The sequence below is a fragment of the Pelobates fuscus genome, chromosome 5 (assembly GCF_036172605.1).
Source record: "Pelobates fuscus isolate aPelFus1 chromosome 5, aPelFus1.pri, whole genome shotgun sequence".
In the NCBI taxonomy this organism is placed as follows: Eukaryota; Metazoa; Chordata; class Amphibia; order Anura; family Pelobatidae; genus Pelobates; species Pelobates fuscus.
In genome coordinates, this window is record NC_086321.1 from 9,480,282 (window position 1) to 9,500,815 (window position 20,534).

Consider the following 20,534-nt stretch of genomic DNA (forward strand, 5'->3'; position numbering starts at 1 on the left):
GCCCAAGGAGTACTCGGGTAATAATATAATGTATAGCCGGCTTGTCCAAGGAGTACTCGGGTAATAATATAATGTATAACGGGCCTTGCCCAAGGAGTACTCGGGTAATAATATAATGTTTAGCGGGCCTTGCCCAAGGAGTACAGTACTCGGGTAATAATATAATGTATAGCTGGCTTGCCCAAGGAGTACTCGGGTAATAATATAATGTATAGCCGGCTTGCCCAAGGAGTACTCGGGTAATAATATAATGTATAGCGGGCCTTGCCCAAGGAGTACTCGGGTAATAATATAATGTATAGCGGGCCTTGCCCATGGAGTACTCGGGTAATAATATAATGTATAGCCGGCTTGCCCAAGGAGTACTCGGGTAATAATATAATGTATAGCCGGCTTGCCCAAGGAGTACTCGGGTAATAATATAATGTATAGCCGGCTTGCCCAAGGAGTACTCGGGTAATAATATAATGTATAGCGGGCCTTGCCCAAGGAGTACTCGGGTAATAATATAATGTATAGCGGGCCTTGCCCAAGGAGTACTCGGGTAATAATATAATGTATAGCCGGCTTGCCCAAGGAGTACTCGGGTAATAATATAATGTATAGCTGGCTTGCCCAAGGAGTACTCGGGTAATAATATAATGTATAGCGGGCCTTGCCCAAGGAGTACTCGGGTAATAATATAATGTATAGTGGGCCTTGCCCAAGGAGTACTCTGGTAATACTATAATGTATAGCCGGCTTGCCCAAGGAGTACTCGGGTAATAATATAATGTATAGCCGCCTTGCCCAAGGAGTACTCGGGTAATAATATAATGTATAGCTGGCCTTGCCCAAGGAGTACTCGGGTAATAATATAATGTATAGCTGGCTTGCCCAAGGAGTACTCGGGTAATAATATAATGTATAGCGGGCCTTGCCCAAGGAGTACTCGGGTAATACTATAATGTATAGCCGGCTTGCCCAAGGAGTACTCAGGTAATAATATAATGTATAGCCGGCTTGCCCAAGGAGTACTCGGGTAATAATATAATGTATAGCTGGCTTGCCCAAGGAGTACTTGGGTAATAATATACTGTATAGCTGGCTTGCCCAAGGAGTACTCGGGTAATAATATACTGTATAGCCGGCTTGCCCAAGGAGTACTCGGGTAATAATATAATGTATAGCCGGCTTGCCCAAGGAGTACTCGGGTAATAATATAATGTATAGCTGGCTTGCCCAAGGAGTACTTGGGTAATAATATAATGTATAGCGGGCCTTGCCCAAGGAGTACTCGGGTAATAATATAATGTATAGCTGGCTTGCCCAAGGAGTACTTGGGTAATAATATACTGTATAGCTGGCTTGCCCAAGGAGTACTCGGGTAATAATATACTGTATAGCTGGCTTGCCCAAGGAGTACTCGGGTAATAATATACTGTATAGCTGGCTTGCCCAAGGAGTACTCGGGTAATAATATACTGTATAGCTGGCTTGCCCAAGGAGTACTCGGGTAATAATATACTGTATAGCTGGCTTGCCCAAGGAGTACTCGGGTAATAATATAATGTATAGCGGGCCTTGCCCAAGGAGTACTCGGGTAATACTATAATGTATAGCCGGCTTGCCCAAGGAGTACTCAGGTAATAATATAATGTATAGCCGGCTTGCCCAAGGAGTACTCGGGTAATAATATAATGTATAGCTGGCTTGCCCAAGGAGTACTTGGGTAATAATATACTGTATAGCTGGCTTGCCCAAGGAGTACTCGGGTAATAATATACTGTATAGCCGGCTTGCCCAAGGAGTACTCGGGTAATAATATAATGTATAGCCGGCTTGCCCAAGGAGTACTCGGGTAATAATATAATGTATAGCTGGCTTGCCCAAGGAGTACTTGGGTAATAATATAATGTATAGCGGGCCTTGCCCAAGGAGTACTCGGGTAATAATATAATGTATAGCTGGCTTGCCCAAGGAGTACTTGGGTAATAATATACTGTATAGCTGGCTTGCCCAAGGAGTACTCGGGTAATAATATACTGTATAGCTGGCTTGCCCAAGGAGTACTCGGGTAATAATATACTGTATAGCTGGCTTGCCCAAGGAGTACTCGGGTAATAATATACTGTATAGCTGGCTTGCCCAAGGAGTACTCGGGTAATAATATACTGTATAGCTGGCTTGCCCAAGGAGTACTCGGGTAATAATATAATGTATAGCCGGCTTGCCCAAGGAGTACTCTGGTAATACTATAATGTATAGCCGGCTTGCCCAAGGAGTACTTGGGTAATAATATAATGTATAGCGGGCCTTGCCCAAGGAGTACTCGGGTAATAATATAATGTATAGCTGGCTTGCCCAAGGAGTACTTGGGTAATAATATACTGTATAGCCGGCTTGCCCAAGGAGTACTCGGGTAATAATATAATATATATTTAATTAATTTTTTAACCTTTCCATGTACTCTGTATTTTTGCATGTCTTATGTTCTGACAAGTGGCAGTGTAGCGAGATAAGGAACTGAGCTCAAAGTCCAGAGTTTGGCTTCAATGTGTACCTGATAAGAAACAATCTGTCATGATTGTACCCAGAGCCACCTACCTTTATATTCAGGAAGGCTTTTAAAGGGACACTGAAGGCACTGTATCTGCTACACCTCATTGAAGTAGTTATAGTATCTGGTGTCCACTGGCGCACTCCTTTCATTTTATTAAGGGTTTAATGCTGAGTCCCCAGCAGCCAATCCCCTCAGTGCTGCTTGGACTAATTAGGAAGATTAACCTGAGCAGCAATGGGAGGCTGCGATAGGCTGAATGCAGTCAGCTGACCCTCTGAGCCAATCACTGCTCCCATTGCTGGTATGCATTGTTATGGCTAGAAGGAAGTGTGTAATCTCTGCCTCAGCCACGCCTCCAGTGGGGGCGGAGCTCAGAGAAGCCTCATTTAGTGTTGAACTGCTCGAAAATGGTTTAACTCTGGAGGGACAGTGCCAGGGAACTGCAGGCACTATAACCACGTCAATTAGATGGAATAAATTAGTATCTACAGTGTCCATTTAATTTAAAGGAGCACTATAGGCACTTAGACCACTTCCGCTTAATGAAGTGGTCTGGGTGCCAGGTCCATCTAGGATTAACCCTTTCTGCTGTAAACATCAGAAACTGCAATGAAAACTTCAGAGAAACTGCAATGTTTACATTAGGGTTAATCCAGCCTCTAGTGGTTTTTCTCATTGACAGCTGCTAGAGGCGCTTCCGCGCTTCTCACTCTGATTTTCACAGTGAGAAGACGCCAGCGTCCATAGGAAAGCATTGAGAATGCTTTGCTTTCCTATGGACTGGTTGAATGCGTGCGCAGCCCGTGCCGTACATGCTCATTCAGCCGATGACGGGAAAGGAGGAGGAGAGTCCCCGGCGCTGGAAAAAAGGTAAGGGATTAACCCCTTCCTCACCCTAGAGCCCGGCGGGAGGGATGCCCCGAGGGTGAGGGGGACCCAAGGACCCTATAGAGCCATGAAAACGAGTATGTTTTCCTGGCACTATAGTGGTCCTTTAAAGTAGAGATTTTGAATTGCTTTATTATACAGCAGACACAGCTGTTATTTCTGTGCATTGCATTGCCTATTCGTATAGCCTCTACCTCTGTCCATGGCTCTTGCAGTTTCCCTGGAGGGGAATACTAATCTGGCCTACAAGAGGAACGTGTACATCGCATGTACCTCAGCAACTCGCTGTGACCCTATGGGCTCCCTAATGAGGTGTGTGCATCACTTGCTGTGATCTGGGCCATTTGTGGGGTTGTATGAGCCGCATGTTGTAGTCCTGACTGGATCTGGATAGATGTGAATTCTCGTCCTGTTCTCGGTTCCACCCGGGTCCTAGCAGGGTGCCCGTCCCACTGTGGCTGGAAGTCTTTTAACATCTCTCTCTCTCTCTCTCCCAGGTCTAGATTATGAAGTCGCTTTTTCCAAAATCATCATTGAGCTGAGAAAGAAGCACCCGGGGCACATACTGCCAGATGAGGACCTCCAGTGGGTGTTTGTCAACGCTGGCGGATGGATGGGTTCCATGTGTCTCCTTCACGCATCTCTCACAGAGTATGTGCTGCTCTTCGGGACGGCTATAGATACCAGCGGACACTCGGGTGAGTGCGATACTCTAGGTGGATTGCCATTCTGCAGAGCTGGAAGAATGCTTTATACAGGGTGCGCATTGCCATGGTGCAGGGTTGGGAGGATCCTTATACAGAGTGCGCATTGCCATGGTGCAGGGCTGGGAGGATCCTTATACAGGGTGCGCATTGCCATGGTGCAGGGCTGGGAGGATCCTTATACAGGGTGCGCATTGCCATGGTGCTGGGCTGGAGAGATCCTTATACAGGGTGCGCATTGCCATGATGCAGGGTTGGGAGGATCCTTATACAGGGTGCGCATTGCCATGCTGCTGGGCTGGAGAGATCCTTATACAGGGTGCACATTGCCATGGTGCAGGGTTGGGAGGATCCTTATAGAGGGTGCGCATTGCCATGATGCTGGGCTGGGAGGATCCTTATACAGGGTGCGCATTGCCATGCTGCAGGGCTGGAAGGATCCTTATACAGGGTACGCATTGCCATGCTGCAGGGCTGGAAGGATCCTTATACAGGGTGCTCATTGCCATGCTGCAGGGCTGGGAGGATCCTTATACAGGGTGCGCATTGCCATGCTGCAGGGTTGGGAGGATCCTTATACAGGGTGCGCATTGCCATGCTGCTGGGCTGGAGAGATCCTTATACAGGGTGCGCATTGCATGGTGCAGGGTTGGGAGGATCCTTATAGAGGGTGCGCATTGCCATGATGCTGGGCTGGGAGGATCCTTATACAGGGTGCGCATTGCCATGCTGCAGGGCTGGAAGGATCCTTATACAGGGTACGCATTGCCATGCTGCAGGGCTGGAAGGATCCTTATACAGGGTGCTCATTGCCATGCTGCAGGGCTGGGAGGATCCTTATACAGGGTGCGCATTGCCATGCTGCAGGGCTGGCAGGATCCTTATACAGGGTGCGCATTGCCATGCTGCAGGGCTGGGAGGATCCTTATACAGGGTGCGCATTGACATGCTGCAGGGCTGGAGGGATCCTTATACAGGGTGCGCATTGCCATGGTGCAGGGTTGGGAGGATCCTTATACAGGGTGCACATTGCCATGGTGCAGGGCTGGAGAGATCCTTATACAGGGTGCACATTGCCATGGTGCAGGGTTGGGAGGATCCTTATACAGGGTGTGCATTGCCATGCTGCAGGGCTGGGAGGATTCTTATACAGGGTACGCATTGCAATGCTGCAGGGCTGGGAGGATCCTTATACAGGGTGCGCATTGCCATGCTGCAGGGCTGGGAGGATCCTTATACAGGGTGCGCATTGCCATGCTGCAGGGCTGGAAGGATCCTTATACAGGGTGCGCATTGCCATGATGCTGGGCTGGGAGGATCCTTATACAGGGTGCGCATTGCCATGCTGCAGGGCTGGAAGGATCCTTATACAGGGTACGCATTGCCATGCTGCAGGGCTGGAAGGATCCTTATACAGGGTGCTCATTGCCATGCTGCAGGGCTGGGAGGATCCTTATACAGGGTGCGCATTGCCATGCTGCAGGGCTGGCAGGATCCTTATACAGGGTGCGCATTGCCATGCTGCAGGGCTGGGAGGATCCTTATACAGGGTGCGCATTGACATGCTGCAGGGCTGGAGGGATCCTTATACAGGGTGCGCATTGCCATGGTGCAGGGTTGGGAGGATCCTTATACAGGGTGCACATTGCCATGGTGCAGGGCTGGAGAGATCCTTATACAGGGTGCACATTGCCATGGTGCAGGGTTGGGAGGATCCTTATACAGGGTGTGCATTGCCATGCTGCAGGGCTGGGAGGATTCTTATACAGGGTACGCATTGCAATGCTGCAGGGCTGGGAGGATCCTTATACAGGGTGCGCATTGCCATGCTGCAGGGCTGGGAGGATCCTTATACAGGGTGCGCATTGACATGCTGCAGGGCTGGCAGGATCCTTATACAGGGTGCGCATTGCCATGTTGCAGGGCTGGGAGGATCCTTATACAGGGTGCGCATTGCCATGCTGCAGGGCTGGGAGGATCCTTATACAGGGTACGCATTGCCATGGTGCAGGGCTGGAGAGATCCTTATACAGGGTGTGCATTGCCATGATGCAGGGTTGGGAGGATCCTTATACAGGGTACGCATTGCCATGCTGCAGGGCTGGCAGGATCCTTATACAGGGTGCGCATTGCCATGCTGCAGGGCTGGGAGGATCCTTATACAGGGTACGCATTGCCATGCTGCAGGGCTGGCAGGATCCTTATACAGGGTACGCATTGCCATGCTGCAGGGCTGGCAGGATCCTTATACAGGGTGCGCATTGCCATGGTGCAGGGTTGGGAGGATCCTTATACAGGGTGCGCATTGCCATGCTGCAGGGCTGGGGGATCCTTATACAGGGTGCGCATTGCCATGCTGCAGGGCTGGGATGATCCTTATACAGGGTACGCATTGCAATGCTGCAGGGCTGGGAGGATCCTTATACAGGGTGCGCATTGACATGCTGCAGGGCTGGGAGGATCCTTATACAGGGTACGTGCCAGGATCAAGCTGCACCAGGCTATTTCTGGAAGCCCAGCAGGGGGCAGATTTTGACCCTATAACATCACAGATGTCTGGGCTGAGCTATACACAGAGGGGTTCTCTACTTGAGGATGCAGCTGCATACAGTTAGTGGGGTTAAAATGGCTGGTTAATTCATTTCATAGTGTAATGGAATTAATGTATGGAGAATTCATTATAAAAAAATTACAAATCTTACAGAACATTTTGACAGAAACTACTGGTTAATGGTACTCATGGAAAGGCTTCAAACATGTTGTGTGATGGGATGGATCTAACTTGACTCTAACACGAAATGTCCACAGACACCTTGGGGTGTCTGAATTATCAGTTTAATTTCGCTATTTGGACTGAGCGCCACTATATAATCTGTGGATCTCCTAGACACAGTCTGATTGGCGCAGAGATTTGGTGAGCATGCGCACTAACGCCTCAATGCTTTGCTATGGGAATGCATTGGATTGGCAGAGATCCCTCTTGGAGGCTGGACAGCAGTGAGACCGGTCCTATGGGGGAGAAAAGTAAAATGGGCTTATTTTGTAGAAACGGGGACCACACACATAGTTAGAAGGACTCTGTAGCATTAGATATACACATTGTGTTCCTTATTTTTCTGTATTATTTGTAGATTTGCTGAGCCAGTTGGTAAAATTCCAGGGAGGGAATTACGGCATTAAATCTAAATGTCTGCAAGATTGGGCAAAGATTGATCAACATCTGACATATTTTTGGGGACTTTTATTTAACTGCACTAAATTTTTCTCTATGTGGGAAATTGTTATATCTTTAATTCTAGTCCATGGTTTTTAAAGGGTTGTCAAAAAAAAAAGCCCTCCCACCTAAACTCCGCCTCTGGCGTTGGGAACATCATATCAGCGAGTTTGATTCCCATCATGGTCCGATATGGTGGCCACTGACACTGCCGACGGACTTTAATGGTTTTCCCTCTCCTACATCCAGTTATTTTGGTTTTGATTGCAGTATCTATGATTTCTGCAGTCAGACTGTAAGCCCAGCTTATAAATGGCAGGGAACTGGCAAATCTGCAGTAATTCCCCCAAAAATCAATTACGTACTAAAACCTCGTATTAATAAAAGAATAGCCCATGCTCTAGCTCTGTGTAGAATGCTCCATCTGGAGTGTGACCATTCATGTTTATATCAGATTTTGCTTCTGAGCGAGGTTCAAGGACATTCTGTGCTGGTGAGGGGTGGGGTGGGGTGGGGGGGGGGGGGGCTGTTATTTGCATTCTAAGTTCATGGTCTGACCATGGCTGATGGTCTCTCTCCCTCCCCCACAGGTATAGATTACTGGATTCCTGAGGGGAGAGGGGGTATTGGCTGCAGCTGCTGGAGTAGTCTGTACATTGCTCATCTCTCCAGCATTGTGTACCATGGATTCCTTGCTCCTGCGTGGAACATTCTGGAGAGGTTACACTATATCTAGACATTTAGTAGACAGATTCTGTCCCTCCTGTGTCTCCAGTCATTAAACACTCTGCCAGTTATATCACGTACAATACCCATTACTATCATCACAGTGACCCCTAACCTGCAGCATGCAGCCATCTCTCCGTATTACACAGCGACCCCTAACCTGCAGCATGCAGCCATCTCTCCGTATTACACAGTGACCCCTAACCTGCACCATTCAGCCATCTCTCCGTATTACACAGTGACCCCTAACCTGCAGCATGCAGCCATCTCTCTGTATTACACAGTGACCCCTAACCTGCACCATGCAGCCATCTCTCCGTATTACACAGTGACCCCTAACCTGCAGCATGCAGCCATCTCTCCGTATTACACAGTGACCCCTAACCTGCAGCATGCAGCCATCTCTCCGTATTACACAGTGACCCCTAACCTGCAGCATGCAGCCATCTCTCCGTATTACACAGTGACCCTATACTGCACCATGCAGCCATCTCTCCGTATTACACAGTGACCCCTAACCTGCACCATGCAGCCATCTCTCCGTATTACACAGTGACCCTATACTGCAGCATGCAGCCATCTCTCCGTATTACACAGTGACCCTATACTGCAGCATGCAGCCATCTCTCCGTATTACACAGTGACCCTATACTGCACCTACAGAGTTTCACTCTCCGTTTCTTCACTTCATGAGATATCCTTACACATTTAATGTTTAGTTAACTCCTTTATTTCTCAATGGGTTAATTATAAATTTTGCAAACAATATCTCTAACCATAAAAAAATAAGTACGTATATATCTCTATCTCTCGATATTTGCACAAATGTAGCTTCTAGGTAAAGTTAAAGTTCAATTTTCAAGGTTCAATTTTTTATTTTTTTATCAGATTCCTAAATTACTCATTCACCAGTGTGTATTGCTAGTGCGTTAGACCACACCTGATAATTTACTGAAAATAAATAACAACGCTTCTATCTAAAAAAAAAAAAAAAAAGATTTTAAATACAAAATTATATAGGGTAATTGACTAAAGCTCTGACCCTCCCACTCTTTTGTTGTAAATTGATTATTTTAGTTTTATAGGATGGTGTTGGGGTAGACTCTAAACTAGACCCCAAACTTGCTTCTCACCTCCCATTGCTGTGAGGAGGGAAGCTCGGGCAGCCGATGGACATATGGTATTACGGATTGTGTGTTTGTGGCATGAGATTATACTGTGGGTGAGGAAGGAAGCTCGGGCTGCTGCTGGACATACGGTATTATGTATTGTGTGTGTATGTGTAGCGGAGCTCCAATACCACACATGGGTATCTCCGCTATTCCTTCCTCGAAGCTGAAAGAAGCACTGCAATAATCCAAGATTCTTTTCCCGCAGCAACTAGACGACACATAGTTCTGGGAGTCAACTGGATTTATTTTGGCCACTCACAGCTTTTATGCCCTGACCCCTAGAATGGGGTCTCCACATCAAAACTACAAGGGCTTTCCTCCCAGGAAACTCTGTTTCTTAACCCCTTAAGGACACATGACGTGCCTGACATGTCATGATTCCCTTTTATTCCAGAAGTTTGGTCCTTAAGGGGTTAAATAGATAATTGAGTGGGAAAACTATAACTCAATTATCTCTGATACAGGAAAACATACACAATATTACAATTTACCCCAAAATACATTTTAATAACATAGGAACCGCACGAAAGACATACCACTTTGTCGAAATGGCACTCAGATCCCTTTGGTGGTTCGGAAATGCCATTCGAATTAAGTTTTGACAAGTCGGCCACAAGGTGATGCCCCAAAACTGTTCCACAGAAAACAAAGCAACGACCAGACATCTTTCGGGGGTTCTCACACCGATTAATGCTCCCCCGGTTACATAGCTGAAAAGAGACTTGCGCCCATCAAGTTCAGCCTTCCTCACATATGTTTATGCTGTTGATCCAAAAGAAGGCAAAAAACCCAGTCTGAAGCGCTTCCAATTTTATTTATTTATAAAATATTTTACCAGGAAAGATACATTGAGATTTCTCTCGTTTTCAAGTTTGCAACAAACTAGGAAAAAATCCTTCTTGACCCCAAAATAGCAGTCAGATATCTCCTTGGATCAAGCAGCTATTACCCCACTAATTAGGAATTATATCCCTGTATGTTATGTTTTTGCAAGTATTTATCCAATTGCAGTTTAAACATCTGTATGGACTATGACAAAACCTCCTCTTCAGGCAGAGAATTCCATATCCTTATTGCTCTTACTGTAAAAAAACCTTTTCTTTGCCTTAGATGAAATCTCCTTTCTTCCAACCTAAATGTGTGACCTCGTGTCCTATGTATAGCCCTGTTTATGAATAGATTTCCAGATAATGGTTTGTACTGGCCCTGAATATATTTGTATAATGTTATCATATCCCCTCTCAGGCGCCGTTTTTCCAAACTAAACAGATTTGCATTTTTTAACCTTTCTCCATAACTAAAATGCTCCATTCCTTTTATCAATTTTGTAGCTCGTCTCTGCACTTTTTCTAGTGCCATGATATATTTCTTTAGAACAGGTGCCCAAAATTGCACATCATATTCAAGGTGTGGTCTTACCAGCGATTTATAAAGAGGCAAAATTATATTTTCATCTCGAGAATTTGTGCCCCTATTTATACATGACAAAACCTTACTGGCCTTTGCAATGGCAGATTGACATTGCATATTGCCTAATTTGTTGTCTATAACAATTCCCAAATCCTTCTTGTGTGTGGTTATCCCTAGTTCACTACCATTTAGGGTGTAAATTGCTTGTGCATTCTTAACCCCGAAGTGCGTAACTTTGCATTTCTCTACGTTAAATTGCATCTGCCATTTTAGTGCCCAGTCCCCCAATCTATCCAAATCCTTCTGCAGCAAGGCAATATCCTGCTCACATTTTATTACTTTACAAAGTTTTGTGTCATCTGCAAACACTGATACATGGCTTTCAATGCCCATTTCAAGATCATTTATAAATATGTTAAATAGAAGCGGTCCCAAAACAGAACCCTGAGGGACACCACTCACCACTTTTGTCCAGCTTGAAAATTTCCCTTTAATGACAACTCGTTGTACTTTATCCTTAAGCCAATGTTCTACCCAAGAACACGAATATTCATCTAGACCAATTTATTTTAGCTTGAAGACTAACCTATTGTGAGGAACCGTATCAAATGCCTTGGCAAAATCCAAGTAGATCACATCCACTGCAACACCCTGATCTATACTTCTATTTACTTCTTCGTAGAATGCAATTAGGTTAGTTTGACATGACCTATGTTTCATAAAACCATGCTGATTATTGCTAATAACACAGTTCTTCCCAATGAATTCCTGAATATTATCCCTTGATAGCCGTTGAAATAATTTCCCAGTCACAGAAGTTAAGCTCACAGGTCTATAATTTCCAGGCAAGGATTTTGAATCCTTTTTTAAATATAGGAACAACATCTGCCTTCCTCCAATCCTCCGGTACAATACCTGAAACAAAAGAATCTTGCAAAATTAAATACAGAGGTTCACTTATTTCCCCACTTAGCTCCTTAAGTACTCATGGGTGGATACCATCAGGCCCCGGAGCTTTATTTACATAAATTTTCTTTAACCCCTTAAGGACCAAACTTCTTGAATAAAAGGGAATCCTGACGTGTCACACACGTCGTGTGTCCTTAAGGGGTTAATAGCTGTAGCACCTTGTCTCGAGTTATCCAATCACAAGTTATCTGCAAGTTTGTTGCAGCAATCATTTGCTTATCTCTTGCCATAGGACCCTCATTAATACATACTGAAGAAAAAGTTATTTAAAATGTCTGCCTTATCCTGGTCTTCATTAACTAACATATCCATCTCTGTTTTCAGTGTACGTACACTTTCATTTTTTGTTTTTGTTTTTTAGAGTTGATGTACTCGAAAAAAATTTGGGGTTGGTTTTGCATTCTTTGGCTATCAATTTCTCATTTTCTAGTTTAGCCACTTTAATTACCTTTTGGCAAGTATTATTGGCTTCCTTATATTTTATATAGGATGCCTCTGATTTGTCCAATTTAAATGTCCTTTTCTTGGTTTTTAATCTCTTGTTTTAGTTCTCTACTTAGCCACATTGGTTTTAATTTGTTTCTTTTATATTTATTACCCAATGGTACATACTGTGAAATGTACCTTTCTAAAATTTATTTGAATAGTTTCCATTTTTCCTCAGTGTTTTTATCACTAAGGAGTTTATTCCAGTCGATATGTTGTAGAGCTGCCCTAATCTTATTAAAATTGGCTTTTTTTAAATTATACGTTTTAATATACCCTACATGCTTTGTTTATTTCAAAAGTTACTGTAGCGGAGAGCCGATCTTTCACAGCTATTCTCCACTAGAGATCCCAGTGAGGCTCAGGAACAAGGTGATGATAAGTCCACAGGCAAGGTTTCTAGCAGGTAGAGTAATACAGCAATATCCCCATCGCAATCCCAATAACTGGACGACACACAGTTTCAGGAGTAGAACTGACAAGCTTTATTCCACAGTGCCTTATAAAGCCCTCTCCCATGCAAGGGAGGAGGTTTTATCACTTAATACATTATCCAATCTGTGAACAGTAACCTCCCACACATCTCCTCCCCTCCTCTAGCATCATAATCCCCTTATCATGTACATAGTTTTACCCAAGTTTTGGATGTACCCTAAATACTTGGGGTACATCCACAAATACAATATCTCCAGATAGCCCTAGTCTGGAGGAACAACATATGTTAAAATCAGCCCATTCGGATAAAGCGTTCGGGAGTTATGGGACTTTAAAGTATTGACCGACCGCATGGGTAAAGTATCCGAAAACAGTTCCATGCATTTTGGCCCTGCGGTCGGTCACAAACAGGCGAATACAAACAGGTGAATTATTGCTGTTAAGTGGCCTGACGGGGATTCGGATGAATCCCCTAGTTCGTGGGGTTCTTTCTACCGAATGGCGGGCCGTTCGGTAGTTTCCCCACGAAGTATTGGGAGTCTGGAGGTCTCAGCGGTGGTTGCCTAGTCAAGTGTCCGATTTCGGTTCCAGACACTCGACGGCAAAACACCGCTGTTCGGCAGTTTAAGATGGCCGCCGCCACGTGTTCGTATCCCGAATGGCGGCCACCCAGAGGACAAAGACCACACTGCACGAATAGGTAATTACCCGTTTGCAACATTGTTGCAAACGGTAATTGAAGGCACACTTTACACAGGGTGGTCTGGTTGTTCGGTAGTTTCATTCCCTTGTTTTATTCGAATGATTCTACCGAACAACCAGAGGAATACAGTACTTTACACACATTCAACTGCCAATATAACCGAATACAATGATTTCTATGCATGTTCACATACATTAAACCAGCAATATGACCGAATACAATTATTCCCATGCATGTTGTAGGACAGCCCGGTACCAATCCGCTACACTTACCATATTGTGATCACTATTTCCCAAATGCTCCCCTACTTGAATGTTGGTTAAAAGATCAGCATTGTTTGTTATAACGAGATCCAGACAAGCATCCTTTCTAGTTGGTGCTTGTACCAGTTGCGACATAAAGGTGTAATTTACCACATTCAAAAACCGGATTCCCCTTGCTGAAGTACTAGTCCCTCTATCCAAATTTATGTCCGGGTAATTAAAATCTCCAATAATTAACGTGTTACTCCGATTTGCAGCTTTCCCAATTTGCTCTAACATCAGTTCTTCTTCATTAATATTTACATTTGGTGGTTTATAACATATCCCAACCAGTTAGGGAGCAAATGCTCCCCCTGTTTGGTAGTTCAACGCCTTTCTTATAACTGGTCGGGAGGTTGGATGGGCAGCGGTGCTAGTTTCCTGGGTGTTTGTGGGGTTGCGTATCCATGATATAGTTACATGTTGTCGACAACCATGTACCGCTGCCTGCGTTCGTGAGTCAAAATATATAATATACACTGTAAAGTCTCCATTCGTGTATTTGGTAGATCTGGTTTGCACGAACCGGAGACCACCCTGGAGCTTGTTGAGCCTAATTGCTACTTTGTAGCAATTTCCACCGCAGTGTTCCAAGTATTCGTTTGGGTGGCCACATTTCTTATGGATGACCACGAGGTGGCGGCCATCTTGTTCGCATGAATACAGGCAGCGGTGGTCGTCGAGCTCATGGAACTATTTTCGTACACTGAAATTCACAAACACCGCTGAACTTCCATGATCGCTTGTGTTTGGTTTTCTAACACTTAGGAAGACGCTGTTCGGTGGAAACGTTCCCATGAACAAGGGGAACAAGCTCCAGGGTAAGAATATTGACTATGTTCGGTAGTTTGTTCGGTTTTAAACTACCGAACTAGACCGACCGCTAGCCCTGATTTTATGGAACAGTTTTGTGCGGTTGGTCAAATTAAGACTTCCAGGAAATTCCTGAACCGATCTGGGTGATTTTTGGATATGTTGGATATGTTGGTCACCCAGATTGGGGCTATCAGGGGATATCACTTGTGTGGGGTTTTTATGTCTTTTAGAGGTACTTTTGAGGGTGTTTGTGAAATGTGTGTTTTTGTGCCTGGAGATGGTTTTGTACAAGTTCCTGACTCAATTATCTCCCAGGTATAGGGGAGGGATTAACCTGTTTTCTGTGGGAGTGTCATTGGTGTACTTGTCTGTGTTCAGAAATGTATAAAAAAGCAAGCCATCTGGCCAGATTAAAGATACTCCCAGAACTATGTGTTGCCGGGTACTGGGAGAGGATAGGGCTTATCACTGTTCCAGTGTGGCGGATTCCACGGGGAACGTCCTTGTAAGAACTAGAGCTCCCAGGACTGAGTGTCATCCAGTGCCTGGGGGTTGCTAGAGCGAGTTCCCCATTCGTCTCCAGGAGGGAGCGGTTCCAAGACACCAGTCAAGTCATGGCGACTGTGGGCAGAAGTGCTGCGGTTTGCCAAGGGTACAGGGAGCTCCGTTACAGATGAGAACAAGGGACCACAAAGAGTTGGTTCGGTAAATGAACGGACAGCCGAACAACCAGGCATAGACGTGTTAAGGCATCCATTCTGCTACTCTGTGTGCTCGTGGCGTGAGATTATGCTGTCCGTGAGGAGGAAAGCTCGGGCTGCTGATGGTCATACGTATTGTTTGTGGGTGAGGAGGGAAGCTCGGTTTAATGGATACCGTATGTTTTACGTAGTGTGTGTGTTTGTGGGGGAGATTATGCTGTCAGTGATGACTTACCAGGAGGCTATCAGAAGTGGCTGATACAGATGGTTCTGGTTCTGACACATGATTACCAAAGCAGGAAAACCTTTAGGACCATTATGCATCCTCCATGGAAGAATGTGACTGTCCCAGAATGTTATTGGTTGCTATTCTGGAAATTGATTTTTATTTTGTTCACGTTTTTTTTTAGCTGTTTCCGTTAGCATGTCCCATTCCCACTCACTGAGCTCTCCTGTGTTTATCAGGCAGGTACTGGGCAGAAATCTCCGATACCATCCTCTCAGGAACTTTCCGGCAATGGAAGGAAGGAACAACGAAGAGTGAGATCTTTTACCCAGGTAGGATATGGATTCTGAGCATAAAACGACATATTCTTTTTGTGTGTGTGTGTGTGTGTGTGTATATATCTGTGTGTGTGTATATATCTGTGTGTGTGTGTATATATCTGTGTGTGTGTGTGTGTATATGTAATCTCTATTTCTGTGTATTGATCACAGCTTCATGTAAAGCACAGGCAGAGCAAGCGCATTACAATGGACGCTGCAGTAGTTTTTACTTTGTACTTTTCTTTCATCCATTTGATCTGATAATGTACAGTTCATGTTTGGTGGGTCTGCCGCACTTGTGTATGGCGTACGTATGCTGCATGCTTAACTTGAGTCTGTGGGCGCATGTTCTAAGTCATCTCTGCTGAGGGTGAGGATTGTCTGCACCATAAACTGTGACCGAGACGGATCCTTAACGAACTACAATAAAGTCATGAAATGTTTGTTGAACTCCATGTATCTGGTAGCTGTGTGTAAGAATGAATGTCCCCCCACCTCTCTCATTGAGCTTTCACTGGCATCTGATGTGTTCAAGAAATCAATAAATGCTCACAGCAGCCGAGTGTCCCAGAAAGAAGCAGACTTGTATTCACGCACAATAAGAATATTTTCAAATCCAGAAACTTAATGTAAGTGTTAGCTCTTCCCTGTAACCTAGACAATACACAGAATGAGTAGCTCTGGGTAGGTTAACTCCCAGTCTAGCGCCTAATGTGGGGGCAGGACGGTGTGCTCTGCGCTTTGCTAAGTATTTCATTACCGGAGTTGCTCATCTACACAAAGTAGGTTTTCTCTCCCTCTTGATTCACTGCCCCCCCCCCACCCCCCCCATTTGTTTAGCTTAGTTGAGGCAGCATTGCCAAGAGCACCAGCCTTGCCACTCCTCCCTAAATCTTAGTAAAGCTGAGGTTCAGGATTATTTATTTATTTATTTTTTTTTACTAATTCTGTGCACTTTTGGACATGGTTCCCCTTTAACAAGTTATGTGCAGTGATATTCACTCAATTAAATTTCTCGTCTGTGTCCTGTTTATCACTTGCTGTGCCTCCCTCTTGATTGCTATTTCCTTATTAGCATTTATATAGTGCCAACATATGCTGCAGCACTGTACATTTATAGAAAGGTGAAGGACCTGCTCAGCAAGCTTGTAACCAACCGATAGTGACACTTCTTCCTCTCCCACAATCATTTGCTCACTCCTTGTTCATGTTTCTCTGCAGGAGACACCATTGTCCATGAGGTCGGCGAAGCCACGTCCGTGCAGTGGAGTGCTGGAACTTGGATGGTGGAGTACGGCCGTGGATTCATACCTTCCACCTTGGGTTTTGCTCTGGCTGACACCCTTTTCAGCACCCAGGATTTTTTAACCTTCTTCTACACAATCCGGGTGTACACCAAGGGGCTTCTGCTGGAGACCCAGACCTATCTGTCAGAGCTGGGCTTTTTTTAACATGGGCTCCATGTAAACGTGTATTCCATGCCAAAGGCAACTTCACTCTTCATTAGCTGAGCAGACACTGGGGGTTAACAGTGGCTTCTGCTACTGCTGACATCTGCACACGGAGCCACAAACCGAATGAAAAGGTTAAGCTTTATAAGCCTTAAACCATCACCTAACAGTAACTTTTACCTTCGAACGGCCTGGATTGGCTCTTATACCACTTGACATTTTGAAGGAATAATCAGGGTTTGAGCTGGTGTAAATCTAGGGATATAAGCACGCTGGGTTTTATAGTTTCTATACGTACAGATCATTGTAATTAGTCTTTACTCTGAACACATTGTTACCATGTCTCATTGCTGATTAACGGTCCCATAAGTAATACCTTATGTCATGCAATAAATAACCCTGCCCCCTAACTCCACTAAATGTTTGGTAAGATCAGTCTGTATGAACCACATTAAGTGGGATTGTATAAATCAAAATAATGAAAGCTCTGTATGCGAGAATCTGCTTCCAATATTTTACTTTAATCAATAGAACATTGGACGTTTTACAGTGATTCAGAATCTGACCACGTCGGCCACCTTATGGTGAATGTTGGGATAGTAACCATGCTGCTGTGATTATTGTAAAGTTGGGAAACGGATCTAAAAGGGTCAGAATATTGCAGAGCGAAGCATGTTAAATCATCATAAAATGTTTCTAGATACAGCCTAGAACGTTCTCTGCTTTCTCTTGATTGACACCTTTTCTAACAATAATTCAGACACAGAATTGCCATCGTTGGTGACTTACGTTCTGGAATGGTCGGGATGAAACCACTAATTCTGAGCCGAGATTCCTGATGGCATTTCCTATCTATGTAAAACGGTCCATATATTTATGCAATATGAATGGGCATCGTTCAGATCTTACTAACAAGCCATTCTAATGAATTCTGCAATCTTGGTTTTAAATGACATTTACACAACACTATGAAATGTAGAATGTGTTTGAGCATGGTAAGTGTTAGGATTCAGACTAGTTGCTAAAGGATGTTTGGCCCTGTGGCCCTTGGCAATCACACAAGCAAGCTTTTGCTGTAACACTAGTTTACTCAGTGGGGTACGGCTGCAAACTACATGCCAAATATTAAACGAAAGAAAGAAAGGCAGGCATGCAGAGAATTATAAACCGCAGGTTACAAATAGCTCCAATCTTTTCCAACATGGTTTGGCTCTTCTCTCAATTCTCCATAATACCTGTCTAGTAGTATATGTCTTAATACTACTAGACTCGCACAATGTTGGAAAATATCGGAGCTATTTGTAACCTGTGATTTAATTCTGTTGGAATTAGATCTGATCTATTTATAACCTGCGTCTTAATTCTGGGTTTTGAGGGGTTGCGAGGGATATACAGAGGGTGAAAAACCTGAAACCGTTTAATAACAAATTGCATTTAAGTGAGAACCCGCCCTTATGCAATATTTCCATCTCCTTAACAAAGCTCATACTTCTCTATTAAACCAAGAGGTTTGTTCAGTAACGGGTTATGGTAACTGCTTTCTGAACTTTAAAGCAGTCGGCTAGTTTTTTTCATTTATATTCTGCCCGTTGTCCTCTGTTCTGCGTATCCACCTTTCACTGTAGTCTGGTTTTCTAGAAAAGGTTAATGACTTGTAGCATACAGCTTCTTGCTTCAAACCTTATTTCTCATCTTCATACAAATAATTTTTGGGAAATGGCTTTATTTATTTTTTGTCTGGGCATATAACATGGCCCCTCCAGACCCTATAAACCATATTTTGTCACACAGGTTTGTGTTTTTATAAGACGCAGGCCTGGTGACATAATGATTTCAGTGACCTGTTGTTCAGGGTTAATATGAAGGCTCTTATAGCCACTTTACTGGGAAAGCCGTGTCACTACAGAAAATGACTTATTACTGGCAGCTGGCTGCAGCCTCCTCCAGTGACTGAAATAGCACAGGGACCCAAAGGTTCCTACAGGAGCATGAGTAAGGGTCACTGATCAGATGCCTTGTCTGTTTCCAGAGGGAGGAAACCATGAGTGAAAGACACCCTATATACCTTTCTTTAAAGGGTTACTATAACCTTACCGTTGGAACATCGGTCCCCCCTCTTAATTTGTTGTAAAACCTTCAAAACTCCAGGTTGCGGCAGCTCCTGAATTTTCCACGCACCCTCATGACATCAGAGGGCCTGTGCTCAGAGCGGGAGCGAAGGTTATTAAAAAAACAATGTGGAACGGAGGAAAGAGCTCTGCCTGCAAGTGGAAGACTAGAGCGGCGGCAGCATGCAGTGCGTGCTGGCAACAGACATATATTTTAGGCACAGAATTGACATTCGGCGGTACGGAGCAGAGTTGTGTGCTGGGGGTGCAACTAACCCCAGCACACAATTCCAAATCTCTAACTATGTGCAGTGCTTCAAGCTGAAACCTTGACAATGACCACTTTAAATCACTCTAGTAGTCATGTTGATTGGAGTAATCCGTTGTGGGGCTCATTATGCAAAACAAACTACGGCATGGAGTGAGTGTGATATTACCCTGATGAATTTCCAGTCGTCTGCCAGACTTGCTGGCTTTTTCTGCAGATTGTCCCATGTGAGATCAGCACTCATATTCTACAACACGACTGTAACGGTGTGCCCTCATAGTGTTTAGTAAAACCTGAATCATCTGCTAGTAGCAGGAATTGTAACCAATACAATAGAAGAACTAGATAAAGCTATAAACAATGAATATAATACAATATCTGTCACTACCTAAATGGAGGAAGGAGAAATTGGGTGCTATTGATCGATTTCCATAGTGATGGCTGCAGTATCCCACCTCCTCCATCCCTCAAAACAGCATGGTGTCTCTACGCATAGATTTCCTGGTGTAATGAGGCAGGGCAGGGCTCTCTGGGATATTCCCAGCATGCACTGCTAGTGGGTCCTCTAAATCTGTCTAATATGCACCTCTAAAACACCCGAATGTCTCTGTCCCTGTGTTTTATGTCTGTTTTGTCTCTGTTTTTTTTTTTTTTTTTACAGGAAGAAAATCCATAGGTTCTACCTTTTTAATTCTATTTTTAAATCCAATAAAATAAATATTGAAACTATCCTCCATGTGTAAAGTCTGGTTTGAGTGGCCTGTGAGTTAATGTAAGACTGGCACTGTGCACAGCTACAGTTACCGAACGAGTACCGGCACTGTGCACAGCTACCGAATGAGTACCGGCACTGTGCACAGCTACAGAACGAGTACCGGCACAGTTACATTTACCCAACAAGTACCGGCACTGTGCACAGTTACATTTACTGGACGGGTACTGGCACTATGCACAGTTGCATTTACCCAACGAGTACCGGCACTGTGCACAGTTACATTCACCGACTGGGTACCGGCACTCTGCACGGTTACAGTTACCCAACGAGTACCGGCACTGTGCACAGTTACATTTACTGACTGGGTCCCGGCACTGT

At 44.6% G+C, this 20,534-nt stretch overlaps 2 protein-coding genes across 3 annotated transcripts in view; one reads left to right on the forward strand and one right to left on the reverse strand.

Annotated features, from left to right (window-relative positions):
• The window catches only part of GALT (galactose-1-phosphate uridylyltransferase), a 27,350-nt gene extending 24,678 nt beyond the window's left edge, over window positions 1–2,672 (reverse strand). The window contains exon 1 of the mRNA XM_063453555.1: window positions 2,587–2,672. The gene's annotated coding sequence lies outside the window, so the exon portion shown is untranslated. The remainder of the gene's footprint in view (window positions 1–2,586) is intronic.
• SIGMAR1 (sigma non-opioid intracellular receptor 1) overlaps window positions 1–20,172 on the forward strand; it is a 22,461-nt gene extending 2,289 nt beyond the window's left edge. For both annotated transcript variants that reach the window (XM_063453557.1, XM_063453556.1), the window contains exons 3-5: window positions 3,928–4,128; window positions 15,534–15,626; window positions 16,836–20,172. In XM_063453557.1, the coding sequence (XP_063309627.1) occupies window positions 3,928–4,128; window positions 15,534–15,626; window positions 16,836–17,065 (524 nt within the window). In that variant the 3' untranslated portion in view covers window positions 17,066–20,172. The remainder of the gene's footprint in view (window positions 1–3,927; window positions 4,129–15,533; window positions 15,627–16,835) is intronic.
• Window positions 20,173–20,534: the final 362 nt, after the last annotated feature.